This window comes from Neolamprologus multifasciatus, chromosome 13 (assembly GCF_963576455.1).
Source record: "Neolamprologus multifasciatus chromosome 13, fNeoMul1.2, whole genome shotgun sequence".
Taxonomy (NCBI): Eukaryota; Metazoa; Chordata; class Actinopteri; order Cichliformes; family Cichlidae; genus Neolamprologus; species Neolamprologus multifasciatus.
The window spans coordinates 34,218,096-34,243,835 of record NC_140451.1 but is presented as its reverse complement, the minus strand read 5'-3'; the positions used below and the strand labels follow the sequence as shown (position 1 = coordinate 34,243,835).

General features: G+C 45.1%; 1 protein-coding gene across 1 annotated transcript; it reads right to left on the bottom strand.

The window, feature by feature from the left end:
• Positions 1–4,616: 4,616 nt before the first annotated feature.
• znf318 (zinc finger protein 318) lies at positions 4,617–24,197 on the bottom strand. Its single transcript, XM_085181888.1, is given in 12 exon segments — positions 4,617–9,067; positions 9,612–9,730; positions 10,297–10,390; positions 10,525–10,713; positions 13,388–13,704; positions 14,065–14,164; positions 14,362–14,456; positions 15,116–16,292; positions 16,409–16,710; positions 16,713–17,008; positions 22,184–22,293; positions 23,503–24,197. Coding segments are annotated over 12 exon segments (5,865 nt in total). The 5' UTR covers positions 23,761–24,197; the 3' UTR covers positions 4,617–6,259.
• Between the last annotated feature and the right edge of the window lie 1,543 nt (positions 24,198–25,740).

The following is a 25,740-nucleotide window of genomic DNA, read 5'->3' as shown; positions in this document are numbered from 1 at the left end:
GCAGCAACATGTTTGAATTAAGCAGCTCCAGATGTTTTCAGCTGTGCGCTGCAGGCAGTTTTACTTGTAATATTCCTTCTTTTTTTATACATAAACTTATTTCATTTATTCATTTTGATGAATTCACTGTTTTTTCATTTTCATGTTTACCAAGTTTGGGTATTCTTTTTTTATTTTACATTTTGAATCTTTTATTTTTTCATCTCCATATTTTTCAAGTATTAACATTTAGAAAACAAGCTCTTCTTAAACACAGAACCTTAGAAAGTAAATTTCATCATCCAAAGAAAACTTGGTTTATGGATTCAAATTACCGATCAAAGGAATTTTATTCACGCGTTCATACTGCTGTTCATCTCTCCCACAGATGTGAATTCATATTTTCATCTGAATGAGCTTCTGTGAACCTGCACATCTGCTTCAGCAGCCAATCAGCTCGCCGATGAGGACAGATGTTCCCCAGATGTTTTCAGTTAGCATCAGACTGACAGAGCTCCCAGACGAATTTCAACTTCTTATTTTTAATTTATGTTGTTTACAGACAGGAAACAAAAAAACAAACAAAAGCAGTGGTCCTTCACTTCAACCAAACTTTATTTATCCAGCACAGAACAAACAGCTGACAGACCATCGGCCAATCAGCCGATCGCAGGTTTGATCATCAAAACAACATCAAAGAATTCAATGAAATAAAAAGCAGTAAAAAAATAAATATATACAAAACTGAATTTTTATATTCAGGCAAACAATACAAAGAATAAATAAATCATTAAAAATAAAGAAACATCGAAATCATAGAAAAGTTTTTTTTAAGATTAACCAGAAAATTGACTTGAAAGGGAGAAAATCAAATGCATTAAAGCTGAAACGGGCAAATCGAATGACCACAAAACATTAAAATGATAAGCTAACATTTGGAGAGAAAAAAGTGGAATATTCACACTTTAAAATGTTTTAATTGGCAATAAAAATCATTCAAATATGTTTAAAATGACCACAAACAGAAAGTAAAACATAGTTGTGACTCTTTAAAAACAAAGTAATTTACTGGCTTTGACTATAATTGACTTCATGTTTTTCCGGCATGCACGCGCACTTCCGTACAGGTTCCCATCCTCTTACCTTACTCCAAGCAGAAAGAACCAGGATCCAGGACACACCTGAAAACCATCAGATGTGACACATACCTGTTACACCAATCAGAAATAAGATGTGCAGCCTGATCATGAGACACGTGGAGCTGCAGACTAAACACAGTCTGTGTGGGAAGAAAGTTTTTAGACTTTTACTGAAGTAAAACTTATAACAGCACAGATGTGAAACAAACATACTCCACATTACAAACATATACATGTTACTAATGCATCATAATTATTGATGTGTACATTTCTTACATCCAGCAGCTGTTCATAAATTATACTTGGTGGTTATCTGTACTCCAAGTAGAGTATAAACCACAATATCTGCATCAGAAATACAGTAGAAACAGGAAGCAGCATCACACAGAAATTACAGGCATGTTAAATTTGAGGGAAGTACTTCAGTAAATGTACTTGGTTACTTTCCTGCTGGTCTCATCTGAGGGGCTGTAACCTGGCCGCCTCCACCTGCACCATGAAAACATTTTTATTGGACATTTGCAGCAAATTTCTGAGCTTTAAAGCAACACAGGCTCATCAGGTCTGATGTGCTTTGATCTTCACTCACTCACCTGTGCTCACCTTGAACATGTGACTGGAGGACCCACAGGTATAAGATAAGCTTTATTAGTCGCACACGTGGGAAATTAGTTTTGTTACAGCAGAAAGAGGACAGTGCAAAGTTACAGAGCAAAACAAAGAAAAACACTAGAATAGGATAAGATGATAAGATACTGTACACAATAGAATAGAATAAAAATACTGTATACAACTGAGTAAAATACAACGTTGTCGCATTACTGCACGTGTGTGGATGTGTGTGTTTGGTCAGCTGCGAAGTCTTTGTTGTGGAGTCTGACAGCAGTGGGGAGGAAAGCCCTGCAGCCCGCCACTGTAGGAGCAGCTCAGTGCTGTCAGTCTCCTGCAGGGGCTGGGATGTATGTTGTATGTTCCTAAAGATTTCATAAAGCTTAATTTTAGAAATGTTTTGGCTCTTTTTTGCTCTATAAAATAGTTGTTTTCTTTTAGAATCAGTCATCTTAGCAGTGGGATTTACATGAAAAGAGAAACAAATTAAGTTTGAGTGAAAATGTACATTTTTTGCACTCTCTGGTCGACTGACTCAGTGAATCAAATGACTCAAAAAACCCGATTCACTTTGGTGAGTGACTCATTAAAACTCGATTCAGTAAAAAGAATCAAATTTACCATCACTACTTTCTGTACACCGTTATATTTGTGCCACAAAACCAGCCAATCACAGACTTGGATGCAAAAAAATCTGATTGGCTGTTCTGGTCTCGAAATGACGAAATGCAATATCCCAGAATCCATTTTGTCCAAAACTCAAACGAGGCAGTGGCGGAGGAACACAGAGGGGCGGAGTTTGAAATATTACTCTTTCTGGGTCACAAATAAACTTTTAAGATATTTTCATGCGAGAATGTTTCTGTGTAAACTTCAAATATCTGCTCGATTCATCAAGACGTCACATATTTGCATAAGTGCGCTAACGTTTTTGGAGATGCCTGTTACCCACCAGCTGACCGGGTGGGAACTCGGGTTAAACGCTGATGAAAATGCAGGTTGTTCAACCAATCACTTTCATTCCACTTTGATCTGCGACAAACTGACAGTTCATCTCTGTTACAGTGTTGCGTTAGACTGCTACATTTTTTGTTCTTTATGCTGTAGATGTTCACATCTCTGGAATAGTTGGCAGTAATAAGGATGCTTTTCTGTAAAATCATATTGATATGAGCCGTGAATTATTCGTAGATGACAGTTAGATAAGTCAGCTGGGAAACTCTGTGTTAACTCATAGAGCTGAAGATATCGTGGACATGCTGACCTCGCTCTGTGGTGTACAGGTCCGTTTACCCTCATGATTAATATTCACAATAAAAATATTAGCCAAACATCATGAAGTCTGTATGTGTGTCATAGTGTCGAAGAACCTTTGTACAGTTAAAGCAGTTACTACATGAGGAAACACCAACGTTATCTCTTTTATGCGTTTATACGCAGGTCACGCTGATTACTGAACAAAAACCCAAAGATCAACTGTTAATCAAATTTATTTGCTCTCTCCCCTCCTTAAACATGTTTTTAATGTTAGTTATAATTCAGAATTGGCGACTGAAACACATAGGACACATACGAACATCAGGAAATAAAACCCTGATAAATATAACCTCAGTAAAAGAAGTCAGCGGGGGTTATTACAGCTGTGTACCGGGGCCTGCGCTCTGTCGGTGGTAATGAAAGCTCGATTGCTTGCGAGGCGAGCGGGTCTATCCCACACTTTGCCGTGAGACTGGGCAGACATCTCCGAAATCATCGAAGCACTTTTGCAAAGAGGCTGTATCTTGACAAACCGACCAGACACATGAAGATTAAACCACTACATTCTCGGCTAAAAAAATATTAAAACAGTATTTGGTGACACACAAACAGGTTCTGTTAGTTTCCACATGCTGGTTGTTGTGCGCTAAAAACAATGGTCACCAGGCCAAAGCAATGGTTTTCACTCGATCAGCGTTAGCCCCGCCCCCTGAGTTTGATGGGTGAGGATGACAGATAAAATGGGTGAGACCTGAAGGAGTCAACTGTTCCAAAAAGAATTAAATACACCATTAAATAATTATTTAAATGTGTCAATAATTAATTAAAATGTGAAATAAATAAATAATTAAATGTGTCAAAAACATTTTTAATTAATTATTTCCAATTTTAATTAATTATTGCCACATTTAATTAAGTATATAACGGTGTATTTAATTAATTCATTATGGCAGTCCTGGCGTTCCACAGGGCACAGCCTAACACTTGAAAAAGGAAACGACCACTATGTAATCCATTTATTTTAACAAAGTAACTGCATTCTAATTATCACCTATTTAAATGGTAACTGTAACAGAATACAGTTACTCATGTTTTGTATTCCATTACTCCCCAACACTGTAGATGCCCCCCAACATGGAGACAGGCTCAGAGACTTTACCTGAGACAGGTGAGCCCCGTTGGGTCACAAACTGCAGTTTAATAATCGTATGATCGGCTTGAGTATTTGGACTTGTCCCCGATTACCTCGGCCTGGACGCCACCGCGCGGTTCTCAGATTTGACACTTCTAGAGTCAACCCAACTCTGGCTGCAGGAATCTCTGGAAGGTTTCTTAATCGCTGCAGATTATTCATCAAACCTTCAAATACAAACTAAATAAGAGAGAATATCTCAAACTAATCTGGGTCAGAATTTCCTTCTGCTTTATACTCTACAATCATCCAGACATTAGGCTCTCAGAAATTTATTAATAATATATAACTATTAATATTTTAATAATAAATCAGGTTTTTGCCTTTTATCTGTAGAAGTACTTAAACCTGAGCCAAGCGTCCCCCCGTGTGCTCCGATTTTGTCCCGATTTGGATTGAATAAAGTTTCTTTCCCTTGTAATGAGCCCACAGAGACATGCTGGAGTTTCTCCTTTTATTAAAACTTTAACACATTACAGAACGAGCAGTTTCAGACACGATGAAGGAAGAACATCCGAAGCAGTTCCAGTAACTGTTTCATTCAGGAGCATCAGAACAAGCTTTCCGAGGTCGAAACAGGATGAAACGAGGCCTTAACTGTGAACCCCCCAAAACTACACTATGCTCTTTGAAGGAGCAGACTTCCAACCATCAGTTTCATCTGTACGAGCCCGCTCAACAGGTGATGAGGGAACAACATTTCCTCTTAGTAATTTACGCTCTGCTTTACAACCCTAAATGGGATTACAGCCTCTCATCTGCAAGTTCTTAAACAGGTTAACCACAAATTTAGTACAGTGAGTTAATCTGGGTTAGCTGGATCAAACACTGTGAAAGGACCATGACTCAGATCTTCACATTGACATATTTCCCAGACACTAAGAAACTTTTGACGATCTGGTTGCTAAATTAAGCCTCACCTCGTGTTCTGAGATGCCAAATTCTCTGTAGGTTCAGGAACTTTGAGGTCCAGGTCTCAGGTTCTTTTCTAGCATTTCCCAGCCACAGATTTATCTAATCTGAGACAGATGATTCAGTTCAGACCCTTTACACAGGGGAAGACATCCAGCAAGTCTGAGATCAACAACAGAAAGGTTGCCTATAAAAAAATAAAATAAATACACAGATGGCTTGAAAATTTAAGAAATGTCCCTGGGATGAACTGTCTGAACTTTGTTGGGCTTTTTTTAACTTCAGGAATCTTTTATTTCCTGAAAGGTTCTAGGCCAACATTTTCTGTGACAAGAAGCAGAAATGAGGTGAAACAAACGGTCTAAAGTGTTCCAGGTTCCCCTCGGAGTACGGAAACTCACAGGAGTCCTAGCAGACTCATCCAAATCATCATCATTGTCAGCTGCATCTCCACTTTCAACAGAGAGCACCTCAGACAGACACTCTGCTGCCTCAAAGGACAAGTTGTGTCATTACAATAAAAGACTGTGCTTGACTGAGCCTGGTTCATGTATTTCAAAGACGGTCAGGCTGAAAGTCTGCAATTGTGTTTTTATTATTTAGAGCCAGGTAGCAACACGGTAACTAAAAACTAACAAATCACAACCAGACCGGGTGAGCGCTCTGATTTTATAAGGTTTCTCGTTCAGTAGATCGGATGGCAGCCATCGACATGAGCTCACTAGTCCTGTTAGGTGGAATCATTATTCATTTAAATGCAACTCCAAAACGCAACACACCAGCGGTCCCAGCTGCCAAATATGATCAAAGAGAGGAGGTTTATTGTGTTATTTAAACAGAAATGGCATAAATCAAGCAGTTTACAGGTTTGAGTATTTAAATTCTTCTTTTAGTCTATTGGAAACCTATGAAGTGTAAGCAAAAGCTGCAAAACTAGGAGACTGCTGGGTGAGGACAAATGTCCTGGACACGTTTCTATGAGATCAAGCAGACCTAAAAACAAATTCTGGAGAAAACAGTGAACAAAGGAATTCAATTAAACTCTAAATAAATCTGGTCCTTTAGACAGGTGAAGTCCCTCCACTATGTGACACATTGTGGCTTCAGCCTTTCTGGATAGCCGAGCGGTTAGAATAAGCCCCGCCCCCATGTCACAAAGCCCAGTCGCCTCCTACTCAAAGTTAAAATCATATTCAAAGTCCAGTGAGGTCATGTCAGAGGGCAAGCCCAGTGTTTCTGCAGTCATCTTCATAATCTGAGGGTTCGCCTCACTGGACGCCTCAGCCTCTGGCTGCGACACAGAGCCAGGATCTACCATGTCCAAGTTCTTTGGGTCTGTAGTTGCAGCATCAGTGTCACCTGAAGCTGACTCGGGTTCTGGTTCAGGCTGGTTCTGGTTCAGCTGCTGTCGGGTTTGGTATCTTGTTTGGGATCGGGTTTGCCGGGTTGGCCGAGAAGCAGGCGGGGTTTTCTTACCCCTAGTTTTAGGACCCGCTTTTGGTTTGGGTTCAGGTTCTGTGTCAGAATGAGTCTCTGGATGGAATTCGTTGACCTTGCTTAATCCTGACTGTTGGGGCTCTATTTGACTTTCAGGACATGGTTTGAGCTGGGACTCCAGTCTGGAAGACTGACTCTCTGGGAAGACTTGGGGACCCAATTTGGCTGTCACGGACCGGTCTTCAGGTGCACTCTGAACCTCACACTGAAGCGGGGGAGACACTCTTGGTTGAGCCATTTGTGTGTTTCTTTCATTAGGTAGAGCCAACTCAGATGCGGAGTCTTTGGCAGACTGCAGGGACCAGACAGACATAATTTGAATGCCTGAGTTTGTTGGGGTCAGTGGGTTTTGTGGCTGCTCATTTGGATTTCGTTGTGGAGATCTTTGGAGTTCATTTGGAAGCGGGAACTGAGTAAGACCTTGTGCCTTGGGCTGTGGTTCAGGCTGGAGTTCAAGGTGTTGCTGTGTCTGTGGTTTGGGCTGTGGCTGGGACCCAGGTTCAGGGTGCAGTTTGGGCTGTGGTTGGGACTGTGGCTGAGACTCAGGTTGGGGCTGTAATTCTGGCTGTGGTTTGGACTGCGGTTGGGGTGTTAGGGCTTTTGGAACTGGAAATGGACTTTTACTGCCACTACTGCCTTCAGCTCTAGTATCTGATGCTGGTTTGCTGAAGGAGGAGGGGCCCGTTTGGCTGATGCTGCTGTAGAAGATGCCAAATAAATCTTGGGCTCTGGCTGCAGCCAGGTTGCTCCTAAATTTGTCTGATTTCTGAGCTCCATCACACTTATTCATGAAAGGTGGAGGTTTGACAAACACCGTACGAGTCTGCTCACCCTCTGGGACACCAGGAGCTGCCACGTCAGACACAATCTTTATCATGGCTGGTTGTGCTGGAGTAGCTGTGGTAGCTAAAGAAGTTAAAGGTTTTGCCTGTACTGGGACCGACTTTAAGTCGACTGGGACAGGTTTAGAAACTGGTGGAGCAGGGTTAACTTTAGAAGGTGTAGGAGTTGTGACACCTGCAGGGGCAGGATTTGGCTGGACTCGGGCAGGTTCAAAAACTGGTGGAGCAGGGTTAAATTTAGAAGGTGTAGGAGTTGTGAGACCTGCAGGGGCAGGATTTGGCTGGACTCGGGCAGGTTCAAAAACTGGTGGAGCAGGGTTAAATTTAGAAGGTGCAGGAGTTGTAACACCAGCAGGGGCAGGATTTGGCTGGACTGGGGCTGGTTCAGAAACTGGCAGAGTAGATTTAACTTCAGATGGTACAGGCACCACGGGTGGAGGTCTAACCTGAAACAGGGGAAGGACTGCCTCAAATGGCCCAAGTTTATCAACGTATGGGACCATTTTAGTCTGAAGCAGACCATTTCCGGAACTCACGGGAGGAGGCGGGAGTACTGCGCCCTCTGTTGGAAGAGACTCTACTAAAGCAGGGCTTTGGGGTTTAATGGACAGAAAGGTATTCAGAGATGCAGGTCTGCCCATCATGGTTGGCTTCCTCAGACCTAGAGCAGGTGTAGGGAGGTTGGGTCGGATCCGTCCCCGGTTGGACATCCAGGGAGCAGATACGCTTGGTTTGTTTCCCAGCTTCTCTGCGATCTCTTTGGCAACAGCTACTGACTTTGCAAAAGAGTCTTCCACCGAGGGTGACTTGGCAGCGGCTTCATCCTCTTTGATGAATTCTGCAGCAACTTTCTCCGCCTCCTTTGCAAGCATGTTCTCCTTCTTCTTCCAAATGAACTTTCCGAATGTGGTTGTTGCTGCTGTAGTTGGTTTGCCGGCCTCCAGGCTCTGCTTGCGGAGCTTGGCCCTCATGGCCGGACTGGGGCCACAAAGAATTTTGGGCAGTTCGTAGGGTTTTGGTAGTGGTTCGGGGATGCTGACAGCCGGCTTCTCTGGCTCAAATGTTTTAAAACCTTCCCTCTCAGGCTTAGGTTTGCATTCATCTCGCTCTTTCTCATATTTGGATCTGGCATCTGAATATTTGCCACCTTTAAATTTGTCCCCATCATCTTTTGAACCATATTTGGGACGGTCATTAGCATCGGTGCGGTAATGGTACCGATATTCCTCATCCCTGCTGTATCTGTGTCGGCTGTCCCTCTCGTCTTCCTCTCGGCTGTAATGGTACTTGTCATCCTTCTTGCTGTAGTTGTACTTTTCATCATTATTTTTCTTGCTGTAATAAGGCCACTCCTTTTCAGGGCTCTTGGCATTCTTAAAATCGTCCTTTTTGCTTGGCTTCAGCTTATCCTCGTCTTCCTCCTTTTTAATTTTGGACTTGTCCTCCTTTGAAGCATTCTCTTCTTTCTTTTTCTCCTTTTCCTTTTCCTTTTTCTCTTTTTTGTGTTTGGACTTTTCCTCTTTGCTGCCTTTCTCATCGTCGTCATGTTTGCGTTTCTTTCCACTCGCCTCTAAGGCCAGTCCCGCCTGGCGGTCCAGGTTCCGCCTCTGCTCGTACAGTGGGTTCTCATACATTTGTTTCTGGTGAGGAAGAGTCAAGAATATATATTGAATTCCACTTTGGTCACTTGACATATAAACATGTAATCTTACAATCTACACATCAGAATTGATCAAACCCCAGAAACACACTGCTCAAATAATTCAAAGCAACACTTTGTAGAGCATGGGGGAAATTCCAGGTGACAGGCAGTTACTCTGAGCTGGACATGGATGCCCCTCAGCCCAACAGCAGAACTGATGTCTGCTCCTTTGTACAGGATGAGAACTGAGGAGCATTTTTAGGTGCTGCAATGAAATTTCAGCATAATGAACGAGCCTTTGACGTCTTTGAATTCAGTCGTCTGTAAAGGTTCATAATTTTCTCTTTCATTAAACCATGTGGCTGTCCAGATTTCCAGGATGGGGAGGGATCCTCTGAGATCCGATGTGTGAAGTGTTGCTTTATTTATATCTATCCTTTATCTATATCAAGAAAAGGAAAGGCAGACCTGACCACCTTTAAAGGTTTTGGTGGTGCAGATCTCTGTATGTTTGGCAATGCTTAAGTCATTGAGTTCCAAACCTTATACTTCTCGTTGTGAGCGTGCGTGGTGACATGCTCTTCTGCACAGATGCCGTCGCCATAAAACTCTCTGCACAGCAGGCAGAAGAATCCTCTGACGGGTACCAGGAACTCCGAACCTGCAGCGCGACACACACGACATTTTCAACCCTCAAACGGAGGATAAATGAGCTACCAATCATGTTTACCTTATGGAAGTGTCCATTTCCAGTACCTGTCAAAAAAGGAGAAGGTTAAAGAGACGGGGTGCTGACTTTTTTGGAAAACAGATGGTAAAGAGTTGAGTGGTTATTTAAGAGCAGTGAAAGATGGAAAAATGCTGCAGCTCCTCAGCAATAACCGGGTGCCTGCAGGAGATGCAGTCGAGCTGTTTTTGGGGTGATGCGGACACACCTGCACCAAGAACTTGGCGCACTTTACCAACTGTTGTTGCATTTTCAGCAGCTTTCAGAGCCATGTGAGGCATGAAAAGGAAACGAATCAGCACTGGAGGTGCGGACAGGCGTCTCCGCTATGCTTCGATGTGAATCACTTCATTATCACTGTTTTCATTAAGAGACAGAAATGGCAGCAGAGATCCACACTGAGCTCCACCTGGAACCAAAATACGGCTAACAAAATTCAGTGGTTCAAAAAACAGACTGTGATAAGTCTGCAGGATCCTCTGAAGGTGCAGCACAAGTACCTTTAGCGGGTTTAGTCAGCTTCTCGTCTGGCAGCTGGTTCTTTTTGATTTTGCTTGGAGTGGAAGCCCAGGGTCGGTCATACGGGTCCAGAGTCTGAGGGACGGAGAAGACCATGAAATGTAACAGAGCAAACACGAGGAGCCCGCCGAGGTATGAACATCAACTGAATATCAAAGAGGGAGAATTTCAGACAATGTGGGCGATGATGCTTTAAAGTGAAAACCAACCTTTAGGTGCGTTTTGCTGTGCAAGTGTGTGAAAAAATCAAACATGGAACCACATGTAGCGTTACAGTTTTTGCACCAGTGGTTTCCAGCGTCATAGTATTCAAAGGGCTCGGGGGGCGGGGCTGGAGCTGCAGTGGCGTCGGGCGGCGTGTGCAGGGACGCCTTCGAAGGCGACAGAGTCACGGAAGTCTGCTAAACAAGAAGAAAGAAAGAAAAATGATGGAGAGTCAAGATGGCGGGGAGAAGAGCGACAGCCTGCATTCAGAGCAAAAACAGGAGCTCCTTTTAAAGAGTTTCTTACCTTGTGTGACTCTGCATTGAAGATGTCAACGTGTATCCCTCAGATGTTTTATAGCAGCAGTAACTTCTTACGCAAAATTTCAGCTTGAGCACAAACTTGCAGCGGTCACAATGAAACTCAACAGTCTAAATTCAGTCTATAACCCTCCGCTCAGCAGCGTTGTTTTCATTAACACAATCTAAATTCTGGATCTGACTCGTCCAGGATCCACGCCTTGGTAGCGTCACACCTTCCTGAGGCTGAAGCCAGCGTGTGACGGCCAAACCACCCGAGCAGCAGCTGTAAACGTGAGCCAGGAGCTGATTCATGTTGATTTCTCTACTAGCACCCGACCCACGTGTTTTAATAAGCTGATTAGAATAAACTGACGTTTAACTACTCGAGGAGGGTTTCAAGGAAACACATAATTACTCACAGCAAACATTCAAATGTCTGTTCAACCCATCAGCAGCCCAGGACACCGCCACGGTCTGTTGGGGTGCTGATGGAGGACTTTCGGCACATTAATGAGCTGAGACCATGTGCAGATTCACACGTATGTGCTGCTTTTTTGCCTGACGTTGGATGTATCTGGACGAGGATGGGGCGCTCTTCAAACCAACAGCGCTGCGTAAGTGCACCAAATGATCAGCGAGCAGTTACTGATCATCATCGATTTGTGTAACCTGGCTCACTTGGCTGTCACAACTTCAACAACCAATCACTGATGAGGCAAGCTGCACTGTCATAAATGCAAACGCTTCTGAAATGTACGCTGTGACCGAAACATTTATCATCACAGTCTGCAATGATTCAGTGCGGCCTTCCCACTGTCGCCAAAGCGCTCGCTCGTAGGCGGTCACAGGACTGTTGGGTTTTCTCTGTGTTATTGTAGGGTCGACCTTACAGTATAAAGCGCTTTGAGGTGAATGTTGTAATTTGGCGCTGTGTAAATAAACCTGAATTGAATCACCTCAAAGAGAGAAACTCCACCTCCAACTACTCCAGACTGGTGGAGCTTCGCCATGCACAGGTATAAATGTTGGCGGCCATGACAGTCCAGTCTGACAACATGTGATGTCACAACAAACACACAGAATGAGAGGAGAGCGCATTCAAGCCCTCCTAAACTGTCTGTGGACACGTTTGCAGAGGTACGTTAGCTTGCTAATATGGGCTCAGATTGTGGTCATAAATATTTTGTTCTTGTAAATCAGGATTTGTGTGTGCGTAAAAAAGATTTGTGTGTGGACTTGGCCAAAAAATACATGTGAAACTCTGCACTCAAGTTTCAAGTTACAAGTACGAATTCTGACCCTATTTTTCTTCCTTTCAGCTGATTGGTCAGTGTCATGTCAATCACAAATTTAACTATCCAATCAGAGAACAGATGGGTTTGGGTTTGTGGAAATGACAGTCTTCACTAGTGGGGATAGTTACAAAGCTTTCTTCATTATGAATTAACGATACATGTTTTTGTTGAACATTTGAAGACAAAAAAACAGAAACTCTTGTAGAGGACATAAAGTCAGAAATGACAAGGAGCAGGTTCATCTAGCGCAGGTAGAGCTGCTGCACACAGAGCCCAGCAGCCAGCAACACATTCTGCATCCTTGGCTTCTAGTTAGCATTAGCATTAGCAGCACATGCTGCGTCCGATGAGAGGACTTTTATGCTGCGCACTGACTCACAGCCATGGTCCCGGGTCAGCTCTGACTTTGTGTTAAACTAATCCTAAAGTAATGATGTATTTCTAACCACTGAAGGTTACTCTTCAAGTAACTTAAAGAAGTCCAGACGCTTTTCTTTGCAAGCTCCTTTGAGCACACACAAATTATTTTTACACATACGAAACTGATTTACAAGCACAAAATATTTATGACCACTTTGAGCCCATATGCTAATCCTTTATAGAATTCAAATAATATTTTATTTTCTAGAAATACTTTTTTGACTTCCTGTTTCTATGTTTCACAGCTTGCTGTGCTCTAAACTACATCACTCTAAACTAAAACGCGCTCTCACTCTCAATGTAACAAAAACAAACTGTAGTAAAAGTACAAAGACATTTCTATGATGATGAGTGGATTAAACTAATTTACATGAGACAGTAGTGAGGCTTTAGCTCCACCCAGCGATTATACAAATCCTTTACATGTCCGATAAACTTCTTGTTTGTTAGCAAAGCTTTAAAAACATTTCATTTCTCTGAGCTATCTATTTCCAGTCTAACGCGACAAGATCGCAGAATCTTGTCATGAAACATTTAAACTTCTTATATTTTTATATAAAACCATTAAAACAACTAATGTTCAGTGAAACTAGTTTCACTGCCGACGTGATGATGAGGCAGACAAAACTACAAGCACAAAGTAAAATCTTCCGAAATAAAAGCATTGAATTCAAAATCACAGCTCTAGAGGACGAAGTGGTCTGCAGGTGAACCTCACTGAGTGGATGAAGGAACATGTTCTCGGTGCTTCTCGACACATCTCATCTGAGTAAACTGATCAATGACTGACCCTAGCTATGCTTTCTAACTCCGATATCACTTCCTGTTACCTCCTCTGCAGGTGAGTGTACCTTCATCATGGGGCCGCTGGCCGCCGGCTGGCCTTCTGGGCTCCTTTCCGCCTCACGTTTCTTCTTCTGTGGTGGAGTCTGCTGCTCAGCCTTCTGGACCTCAGGCGGTTTGCTGATCCTGCGGGGTCGGTCCGACGGGTTCAGGCCAAGGATGAGCGCCACTTTCTCGATCTCGCTGCGTTTCTTCTCGGCAGCCTCGTGCTCCTTGCGGAGGTTGGAGATCTGGGCCATGACCTCCTCCTGCAGGTGGCTGATCTCCTGCAGCAGAGGATCCTTGTGGCCATCCTTCTCCCGACGCTTCTTCCTCAGCAGCTCGCCTGAAAAACATTGCAGGGCAAGTGTCAAAGCGCCATCAGTGACGTTCCATCGAGGAGGCGTCTCCTGCAGCTCCATGTTTTCATGTCACAGCTAAAACAACAAACACCAAATGAAACTTTCTACAGCGGTTTCTGAAATGATCAGCTGTACACAGCTGTGCACATGTTGAATAAAAACAAATAAAGTCCCAGAGGCGATCCCTGAGGATCTCCAGTCTCATTTCAGTTGATAAAAGTGTCTGATTTTATACTTCATTAATAAACTTAAAACCAACAGCAGCTTTATAGGACATCCCACCACATGCTGGCTGGGATTGCTGCGTGGGCGGAGCATAAATCACCTGCAACACAGTAACACACCTTGCTGCTTCCTGAGTCTCTCCAGCTCCTTCATCAGATACTCCTTCTTCTTCATCCTGATCTCTCGCTCCTGCTTCAGCTTCTCTCTCTCTTCCAGAACCTGAACAAACCAACACAGTCACAGGTGTGAACATCCAATCAGCTGAATCAGTGAGTCAGAGGCTCCACCCAAATCTACATCTTTCCTTCTTGGAATGATCCACATCTCAGTTTTTCAGGTGGAGCCAAAGGATGTGGAGGCATAAACTTCCTTCTGACGTAAATGCAAAGACGTGGGAAGAAGCGATGGAGGCTGACCTTCTGTTTCTGGCTCTCGTTGTTCTGCTCTTCAGACACTCTCGCAGCTTTGGCGCTCCCCTTCTCTGCGTGTTGGGTGGAGCTCTTCACCAAACCTGAGGATGGACAGACACATTTATTTACACCGACGGACCCACAGCTGCTCATCCTGCTCTCGCTGGTCGATGAATCCAGTTTATTCTTCCAGCGCTCGCCAGTTCTGTACACTGGATTCAACTGTGGCCAACCATGTGTTACACTGATTATGGAGGCGGGTAAAAATAGTAACAACACATTTTAAAACTCCCTGAATGTTTATGACTTAATGACTCGTTTCTACGTGCAAACATTTGTGTAGTGCAGATTTCAGCCTTCTCAACCTATTAAATAACACAGCGAATAAAAATGGCTAAGTACTCTGAAGCAAACAAACTGTATATAAAAAACAGAAGTAGCTTCTTAAAGCTGCATTGTTTTTATGTCCAGTAGGGGGCGACTCCACTGGCCTGACGGTAGAGAAGAGACTAGCTAGCTTACAGGTTCGTCACTGCTTTCAGGTCTGACTAATAAAACATGAAGTTTATTTATTCCCCTACATGCCGTTTTGCAGAGGTGGCAGGGGGAGAAGTGAGGGGACAAACACTACAGCAACCTACACGCAAGGATCCACAAGAGGAAGGGGCGGAGCCACCTGGTTAGCAGTGAGGAAAACATCCCGCATTATCGTCAACGCTCAGACTAAATGTGATAGAGAGTTTGTTAAAAGGAGACTGACCTTTGACCCCTGGCTCAGGGGCATAAGCCTGTTTGTAGGGCAGTGTGGGGGGGTACTCCTCAGCAACTGTAGGAGGCGGCATCCTCATGTTTGGGGGTGGATATGTGGGGGGGCCACTGCTGGGTACTAAGGGCAAGTATTCCCATACTGACTGTACACAGTGTGGGGGTAGCTGGGGTGCATCATGGCGGGGACCTGCGCGGGGTGGGTAGGTGGGGATGGGTACACCTGGATGAGGGGGGTGGCAGCTTGGCTCTGGAGTCTGACAGGGCGGCGCTGCCGTGTTGCTCCACTCGCCTTTCTCCTCTTTAATGTCATGGTCTTGGTGAGATTTGAGCGGAGCTGAGCTCTTCCTGCGGTCATCCTCGTCGCTGCTCCAGCCGGCGCCAGTGGCACCGCGTCCGTGGCTCCGGCTGGTGCTGCTAGAGCTGCCACTGTGGCTTCGTGACCTACGGCCCTGCCGGCTGCCATCAGAGCTGTCGGAGGAGTACCGTCTGCGCCGCGTGGGCGTCTTTGTAGGGGGTTTCTTCCCGTGGAGACGCTCTTTGGTCCTGGCAGCCATCTTGGTAATTTCGGCGACTCCAAGGTCCAGACCGATGGTTTTAAGCAGATCCTGGATCTTCTCGTACTCTTCTAGTGCCTGGCGCTCACTCTCCTCCAGGGGCTCGTTCCCCGGTGGGGGAGCGGGGTTCGACACCTGGGCCGTGGTGTTGTGGTCGGGGCTGATGGTGGGCCGGCTCACATAACTGTCCGTGGAGTGAGGGGGCTGAAGAGTACATCCGTGTGTCTGAGCAGAGACCAGTTTCTGCTGTGGGTAGTCTCCATACAGCGCCTCCTCAGTTACGTCTCCATACAAGTCTAGACTGTGAGTCAAGACTGGCTCCGGCGCCGGCGGTGGTTTGGGTTCCTCCGAATCGCCATACAGGAATCTCTCCTCGTCGTCAATGTCGTCCAGCACCTTCTCCTGAGTCCTGGGCCCCGGCGTTGTCATCCCCAGCAGGCTGAGGATTTCTTTGATCTCAGCGTCGAGGCCAGCACGGCGAGCCATCTGTGGATCAGACCGCAGCTCCGCAAGCATGGACGCCACCATGCGAGGGTCAGCGCCTTTGACGGCCTGCAGGAGCTGATCGGCCAGTCGGGACATGGAGCCATCCTGAGTTTGAGGAGAATCCGTGCTCTGTAACAGAAATACTATGATGGTCATTTTGAGGAACTCCGCCGTGGTCATCTCTGCTTTTTGGCTAACAGAAGCATGTATCGAAACACAGACTGAAACACTGTCTGCAAACTTACCCTGACGGATGGCGAGTCCTCGGAGCTGCGTTTCTTCAGGATGGACTTTGTTGGTAACGTGAGCAGCTCCTCAAGTTCCTTCCTGCGGCGAGCCATTTCTAGCTCCTTAAACCCTTTATTCAAATCTGTGGCATCACCTCTGCTGCGGCTGCTTGAGCTCGAGCTGCTGCTTGCACTGCGACTGCGGCTCCTCTGACGGCTCTTACTGCGAGCATAGCTCGTCCCTTTGCTGTAACTTCGTCCTTGACTCCTTCCTCTGGATCGAGACCTGGATCTGGACCTAGATTTAGACCTGCTGCGGGGCGACTCTTGCTGCGGCCCCGACTCTTGGCCCTGCTCCGGTCTGGACTGCGGCTCTGGCTCTTGGCCCTGCTCTTGGCCCTGCTCCGGTCTGGACTGCGGCTCTGGCTCTTGGCCCTGCTCTTGGCCCTGCTCCGGTCCAGACTGCGGCTTCGGCCCCGGCTCTTGGCCCGGCTCCGTTTCGGACTGCGGCTCTGGCTACGGGGACGGCTCTTGCTCCTTCCAAGACTCCTGGCCCGACTCCGGTCGGGACTGCGGCTGCGAGGTTTGCTCCGGCCCCGACTTTGCTCGTACTCCCGTCTACATGGAGACAAAAACATGAAGTAGCTAAACCTCACTGGTTGTGCAGATAACACGTTTTTACCATTCACTGACACATAATTGCCAGAAACCTCGACGCACAGGCCGAGGGGGAGGTGTGGCAGCAAGTTTTCACACCAGCCTAGTAATTAACCAAAGACCCAGACAGACTTTTAATTCATTTGAAAGCCTGATACTTAGCCTCGTCCACCCCAGCTGTAAAACTCAGAAACCAGTCTTGTTATCATCTATCGTCCACCTGGGCCTTACACAGAGTTTCTCTCTGATTTCTCAGACCTTTTATCTGATTTAGTTCTGAGCTCAGATAAAATAATCATTGTGGGTGATTTTAACATCCATGTAGAGGCTAAAAATGACAGCCTCAACATGGCATTTAATCTGTTATTAGACTCAATTGGTTTCTCTCAAAATGTAAAAGAACCCACCCACCACTTTAATCACACTCTAGATCTTGTTTTAACATATGGCATAGAAACTGAACATTTAACAGTGTTTCCTGAAAACCCTCTCCTGTCTGATCATTTCCTGATAACATTTACATTTACAATAATTGATTACACAGCAGTGGAGAGTAGACTTTATCACAGTAGATGTCTTTCTGAAAGTGCTGTAACTAAGTTTAAGAATATAATCCACCCACTGTTATCATCGTCAATGCCCTGTACCAACACAGAGCAGAGCAGCTATCTGAACGCTGCTCCAACAGAGGTCGATTATCTTGTTAATAATTTCACCTCCTCACTACGTACGACTCTGGATACTGTAGCTCCTGTGAAAACTAAGGTCTCTAATCAGAAGTACCTGACCCCGTGGTATAATTCTCAAACACGTACCCTAAAGCAGATGACTCGTAATCTGGAGAGGAAATGGCGTGTCACAAATTTAGAGGATCATCATTTAGCCTGGAGAAATAGTTTGTTGCTTTATAAGAAAGCCCTCCGCAAAGCCAGAACAGCTTACTACTCATCACTGATTGAAGAAAATAAGAACAACCCCAGGTTTCTCTTCAGCTCTGTAGCCAGGCTGACAAACAGTCAGAGCTCTGTTGAGCCAACCATCCCTTTAACGTTAACTAGTGATGACTTCATGAACTTCTTCACAAATAACATTTGAATTAGAGAAAAAATTACCAATAATCATCCCACAGATGTAATATTATCTACAGCTACTCTTAGTACCATTGATGTTAAGTTAGACTCTTTTTCTCCAATCGATCTTTCTGAGTTAACTTCAATAATTACTTCCTCCAAACCATCAACGTGTCTTTTAGACCCCATTCCTACAAAACTGCTCAAAGAAGTCCTGCCATTGATTAATTTTTCGATCTTATATATGATCAACCTATCTCTAATAATCGGCTATGTACCACAGGCCTTCAAGGTGGCTGCAGTTAAACCTTTACTCAAAAAGCCATCTCTAGACCCAGCAGTCTTAGCTAATTATAGGCCAATCTCCAACCTTCCTTTATATCAAACATCCTTGAAAGAGTAGTTGTCAAACAGCTAACAGATCATCTGCAGAGGAATGGTTTATTTGAAGAGTTTCAGTCAGGTTTCAGAGCTCATCACAGCACAGAAACAGCTTTAGTGAAGGTTACAAATGATCTTCTTATGGCCTCTGACAGTGGACTCATCTCTGTGCTTGTCCTGCTAGACCTTAGTGCAGCGTTCGATACTGTCGACCATAATATCCTATTAGAGCGATTAGAACATGTTGTAGGTATTACAGGTACTGTGCTGCAGTGGTTTGTATCATATCTATCTAATAGACTCCAGTTTGTGCATGTAAATGGAGAGTCCTCTTCACACACTGAGGTTAATTATGGAGTTCCACAGGGTTCAGTGCTAGGACCAATTCTGTTTACATTATACATGCTTCCCTTAGGCAGCATCATTAGAAGACATAGCATACATTTACACTGCTATGCAGATGACACCCAGCTCTATCTGTCCATGAAGCCAGATAACACACACCAATTAGTTAAACTGCAGGAATGTCTTAAAGACATAAAGACCTGGATGGCCGCTAACTTTCTGCTTCTTCATTCAGATCAAACTGAGGTTATTGTACTCGGCCCTGAAAAGCTTAGAAATATGATATCTAAGCAGATTCTTACTCTGGATGGCATTACCTTGGCCTCCAGTAACACTGTGAGGAACCTGGGAGTCATTTTTGACCAGGACATGTCCTTCAACGCACATATTAAACAAATATGTAAGACTGCTTTCTTCCATTTGTGCAACATCTCTAAAGTTAGAAATATCCTGTCTCAGAGTGACGCTGAAAAGTAGTTCATGCATTTATTACTTCCAGGCTGGACGACTGTAATTCATTATTATCAGGAAGTCCTAAAAACTCCCTGAAAAGCCTTCAGTTAATCCAAAATGCTGCAGCAAGAGTCCTGACAGGGACTAGAAAGAGAGCAGATTTCTCCTGTTTTGGCTTCCTGTTAAATCCAGAATTGAATTCAAAATCCTGCTCCTCACATACAAGGTCTTAAGTAATCAGGCCCCATCTTACCTTAATGACCTTGTAGTACCATATCACCCTGTTAGAGCACTTCGCTCTCACACTGCAGGCTTAGGGTAACTATGTGAGAATGCTGTTTGTTGATTACAGTTCAGCGTTTAACACAATAGTGCCCTGCAGAATGTTCACAAAGCTCAGGGATCTGGGACTCAACAGCCGTCTGTGTGCATGGGTGTTGGACTTCCTCACTGGCAGAACTCAGGTGGTGAGGGTGGGTAGATGCGTGTCTAACAGCATCACCATCAACACAGGAGCACCTCAGGGATGTGTCCTCTCGCCACTGCTCTACTCCCTCTACACTTCAGACTGTGTGGCCACCCACGGCTCCAACACCCTTGTGAAGTTTGCTGACGACACAGTGGTGTTGGGCGCCATCTCCAACAACGATGAGGCAGCCTACATGGACGAAGTGAAGAATCTGGCATCATGGTGCCAGGAACACCACCTCCAGCTGAACGTCGGCAAGACCAAGGAGCTGGTGGTGGACTTCAGAAGGAGTCAGCACAGAGACTACAAGCCCATTATCATCAATGGAGCTCCAGTGGAGAGGGTGCAGTCCTTCAAGTATCTTGGTGTCCACATCTCCTCAGACCTGACATGGTCTGCCCACATTCAGGTCCAGACCAAAAAGGCTAGGCAGCGCCTGTACCACCTACGACAACTGAGGAAGTTCAGGGCCTCTCCAGAGATCCTCAGGATTTTCTATACAGGCACTGTGGAGAGCATCCTCACACAGAACATCGTGGTTTGGGAATAGGGATGGGTACCGGTATCCGGTGCCATCATGGCACCGGTTCTGTCATAAACGGTAGTAACCAGACCGAAAAGCAGCGCACATTTCGGTGCTTTATTTCGGTGCTTTATTTTCCTGAGCTGTGATACACTTTAGATTCTAGCCAATCATTTTACGTTTCGAGGATAGTAGGCGGGTCCAGGTACATACGTTCTTTTAGAGCAGAGCTACAGATTAAAAACGCCCAAGGCGAAGCGGTCAAAAGTCTGGCTGTACTTCACAGCGAAAGATGCAAACTCAGCAGCTGCAACAAGTGCTTTAAGCTGATACTGTGATACTGTCAAAGGAGGTAACACCTCAAATCTGATGAAACACCTGGCGACGCATAGCGTTTTTTTTAAAGCCGAGAAATGCGCCGTATTTGATAGCTTGCTGCGAGACCCTCACACCGAGCACATCTACTGCGGGTGTGGTGCCTGTTATCGGACCCGGAGTTAGCAACATCCCCCAAAAACCCGAAGAGGGAGAGTCCTGGCCCCTAGCCCTGCCAGTGTAGCAGAAATGATGAGGATGATGATGCAGCAGCAGCCGTTCTTCTCTGCGTGAGTAGCTTAATGTTGTTCATGTGTAATTTACGTTGAGTAGGCTAACCACGTTATTACATTAATGCATGTAAGGTGAACTAGCAAACACCATCATAGCTACATGCGGCTGTCTTCTTGTTTGATGGCAGATGCTCCCTTCACCCTGGACAAAAAGGCTAAAATGACCAAAGAAAAGTGGAAAACAGCAGAACATGAGAGGTTTTTGGACAAAGTTTGTGTTTTTTCCATTGTTTAAGCTGCTTCCAGCCAAGAGTGATGCCATATATGCCCCATAGCTGCAGAAAAGACTAACATTGTTATCTTTTTACAAAAAAACAGCTGAACATGAGAGGTTTTAGGACAAGTTTGTTTTTTCCATTCTTTAAGCACCGGTTCGAGCACCGGTTTAAGCACCGGCACCGTTTCAAAGTACCGGTTTGGCACCGGTATCGGATAAAACCTAAACGATACCCATCCCTATTTGGGAACAGCTGTGTGAAGGACCAAAAAGCTCTCCAGAGAGTGATCCGTACAGCAGAAGGCTGCTGCAGGATTGCTCTCCCCCCGCTTCAGGACACCTACACCAGGAGATGCCGGACTAGAGCAGATACTGAAGGACCCGTCCCATTCTGGCAACAAACTGTTCCAACTTCTGCAATCTGGTAGAAGGTTCCTCATCATCCGGGCAAGGACAGAGAGACTCAAGAGGAGCTTCTATCCCCATCCGGGTCCTAAACACACACACCCGCCCTCTCACATCATCTATAATTGACTGAGACAGGACTCTCTTCCAGACACTCTAAACCCAGGCACAATGTACATTTCAAATTCCTTTAATTTTAAATATGTTTATATTGTCTATTCTGTAAAATAGTCAGATGTCTATTCTTATTAATGTACATAATTCACCTGCTTGCTGCTACTACTGCACATTCACCCAATGTATATACTATATATATATATATATATATATATATATATATATAAATAATGTTCTTACTCTACCCCCCCCCCCCCCCCCATTTTGCACATGTTGAGGAGCGTGTCAGGTTACATTTCACTGTGGGTTATACTTGTATAACTATGCACGTGACAAATAAAGAACCTTGAACCTTACTTGTTGTTCCTAGAGTATTTAAAAGTACTAGTATCAGATGACTTAGATGAGACGTTTCATTGTGAACATCTTTTAATGGTGAAATCATTTCCTTTTCACTAGTAACATAAAGGGACCACATTTGCTGTTTCTTTATCCAGCTGTATTGCCTTCAACCATCACAATAAACACAAAATCTGCCTAATGATCACCTTTCGAGATGGCATAAGGAGGCGGAGCCAGAAGGTCCATTCAGCTCGTTGCCAACGGTGATGACAAGGTTGTGGTCCAGGGGAATCGGGCCACGTGGAGACAGAGACCTCTGTACGAGAAACACAAAAATTCAGCACGACATCTCTCAGAGTAGAATACCGACAGGACAGTCCAGCGCCTGTGGCACGTAATGGAAAAAAACAAACCTTTTCACCATCGGCGTGACCTGATGGAGATGTTTTATGGCAGCTTTGTGTTTTGTTTGGGGTTGTTTCAGGTTTCTGAGATTCTGATTACTCTACAGTTTCTAACCTGAGCGTTCCTGAGCTTACAGCGCCAAGTGTGGTGAGAGCAGAGCTGGATTCAGCCAAAGTCCTTCTTGAAGTATCTCCAGGCACTTATTCTGAAGAACTACAATCAACTAGAATTTTACAGGTCACTGGGACATAAACTTCATGGCTGAAACAGCACTTAAACCAAAGTAAGATTTTACAAAGCTCCTTGTCTTGCAAGCTAAACGTCTACCAACATCATTATTACCAACAAACATCCCAACAGTCCTGCTGTTTAGCATACGTGCTCCAGGTGCCCTTTCTTCTGCTCACCTTCAAGGCCCTTCATAACCTGGCTCCTCCTGACCTCTCTGACCTGTTAAGCACTACCTCTTCAGATCTTCTTCTTCTATTGAGCTTGCTGTGCCTTCTTTCCACCTCAGCACCGTGGGAAGCAGAGCTTTCAGCTGCTCTGCCCCCAGGCTGCGCTTTTAAATAAAATGTATTAGTATTTTCTGAGGTTCCTCCTGGAGGATCCCGAGGTGTTCCCTCGTCTCCGACGTTCGTGGTCCAAGCTCTCTCCACGGGACTTTCACCCCCTCCTGCCCTCTCTCTGGGAACATTTCGCTACAAAACCAGTGCTAGCCGTGGAATCTCCCTCCACGAAGCATCATTACTGCTCCACACTAATGTGAACCCCACCATCACTGCCGTCAGCTGTATGTGTTTTTATGATGAGGGTGAGGATGTCAAGTTAAACGTTTCAAGGCTCGCTGTGTTGAAACGAGTCGTCGGGCAGACACGTTAAACAATAAAACTAAATAATAAACGCGGTACATAAACTGAAAGCTAAGCTCGCGATAAATTGGTCGTTTTTTAAAAGGGGTTTGGTCTAAATCTGATTCCAAACACACTCTTTACAAATGAGAAACAGACATTTTCCCTCTCAGCCGTATCCGTCCCCGCAGACCACCCACACCGGTGTGTGTGCGGTAACCTGCCGGCTGTCCGGTGTGTTCGGCCCGTTCGGACCCCGGCTCTCTCACCTCTCTCGGCGGACCTCCGGTCCATAACTCCCCGCCGCGGTTGCTGTCTGAGCCCGGGGAAGGGTACCTCCTGCGCGGCGGGGAGCGGCGGTAGGGATCCGCGGGTCCGTGATCGTGGTAGCCGGAGTGGTACGGAGGTCTGGGCCGGCTCCGGTCGTCCCTGTAGCCCGGGGCCGGGTAGGGCCTCGGCGGAGGCGGACCCCGGCCTTCAAAGGGAGGCGGGTAGCCCCCTCTCGGAGGAGGCCGACCGCGGTACATCTCCTTCCGCGGAGGTCCTGCGGCTCCTCACGGGCACGCTGCGGAGGTCACTGAACGAGGAGGACCGAAGTGCGGAACTCCGCGGATAAATTGCAGCTTTTTCTGCGGATATTCCAATACAAACGGAACTCAGAGCTTTAGCTACGTGCAACACAACGGCCTCCCGCTGCTTCTTCCTCTACTGCTGCTGCTCACCGACATAAACAGCGCGCAGCGAGCTGCTGCCACCCGCAGGCAGAAACCTGTACTGCACACTCACAGCAGCGCTCCCCTCGGCATCAGTTCTTCAACTCATCTTCCTCTGGGCCTTATTCTTCTCACAGTTTTCATCACAACAGCAGTACAATACAATATTATATATATCATATCATATCCATCCATGTATTCTTTTGTGCTTATCCATGTCAGGGTTTGGGAGGCTGGGAAGGGTAAACCCTGCCTGCATGTTTCTTTACATCTGTCGTGCACTCTAGAGGTTTCCTGGGCATGCAAATTCTTATACATCAGCCATTTTCACAGAAGCCAATTGGTATGCAAACTGACAGATCAAACACTTGTGTCCGTGTTGATAGTATACTTGCACATAAACCACTACATTGGACATTGATGTGTCACTCCATACCCCGCCACCCACTGGTCAGCCAGTGGACATTTGTATGTGGACATGTAACAAAAAACAAAACTCTTTGAAAAGTATGTTTAAAAAATGAAGTTCAAAAATACTTTTTTCATGCCTAAAGATGAATAAAAATACTTAAGAAAACAATCCTGATTGAGGTTGTCATAATTCATGCATGAAAGAGTTAAATACCCTCCTCCCCAAACTGACACGCCTACAGATGTATCTGTGACAACAAACTTAAGGCAGCTCTTCGGTTTGCACTTGCACAGACTGTGTGACGTTTATGAAATGCATTGTTCACAAAAGTAACATCATCACACTTTTTTTTAAAAGAGTGAGACTCTTTATTGTCATTGTGCTTTAAGAACAACAGAAACTGTATCCAAACAAATTCAGTGCAAGTGACAAGAGAAAAAAAGTATAATAAATAAATAACAAATATAGTATATAGAAGACTGTATATGAGAATGGACAAGGGAAAATATGGTTATTGCACAGTGATTTAGTCCTTAGAAAAATATTGCAGAGTTAAGAGTTTGCATTTTCACAGTGGTTTATCCTCGAGTATATTTATTAATGCAACAGCCAGTTTTGGCTTGAATTGTCCTGCACCAGCTGCCTGAGGGTAACAGCTGGAACAGGTGATGTGCACATTGCCTGCATGTTAAAACATCAGACAGAGCAGGGCACTGGCATATGACCCAAATGATCTAACAGTGGGTTGTTCCACCGTGTTCATCAGAATGAAAGCCTGGGGGACGAAGCGTCTCTCTGGCGGCTGGTTTTTCATCACAGAGCCAGTTTATTTACTAGATTGAAACCTGAAAATATAACAGCAACACTTTCCCCTGTAGGTCTGCAAGAGACGTCCTGAGATTTACGTCTGACTTGTTGGAAATTACTAAGCACATTTGCAGGAAATTAGCTGGAAAATTAGCAGTGGTGGGATTTTGAAAGGTTTTCAGGGAAACAATGGAAGCAGCAAACTTTCAGCTCATCTTCTCAGGCTGCAGACATCTGTCTGCTTCAGCTTCTTTTTGATGAAATATTCAAACTTAGGTTGAATTTCACGAAGGCTCATCTGATCAGCTGTTTCTATTGGATGCTCTGATGCATGCTGACTCAGCAGGTAGTTTTCGCTCACCTGATCCATCACAGGTAGGCATCTGTGTGGGAACGCGTGGCCTTCAAACAGGTTCTGATTTTACTTGAGCTCCAGGCACCTTTGTGAGGGTCGCAGAGTGAAGATCTATTTTCTTCTAAAACTCATTTCGGTTGAACTGGAGTATATATATGAACGTCTACAGGAGGTGGAAGAGCCTTAGACCTGAAGATTTCTGCGACAGTCTGAGTGTGCC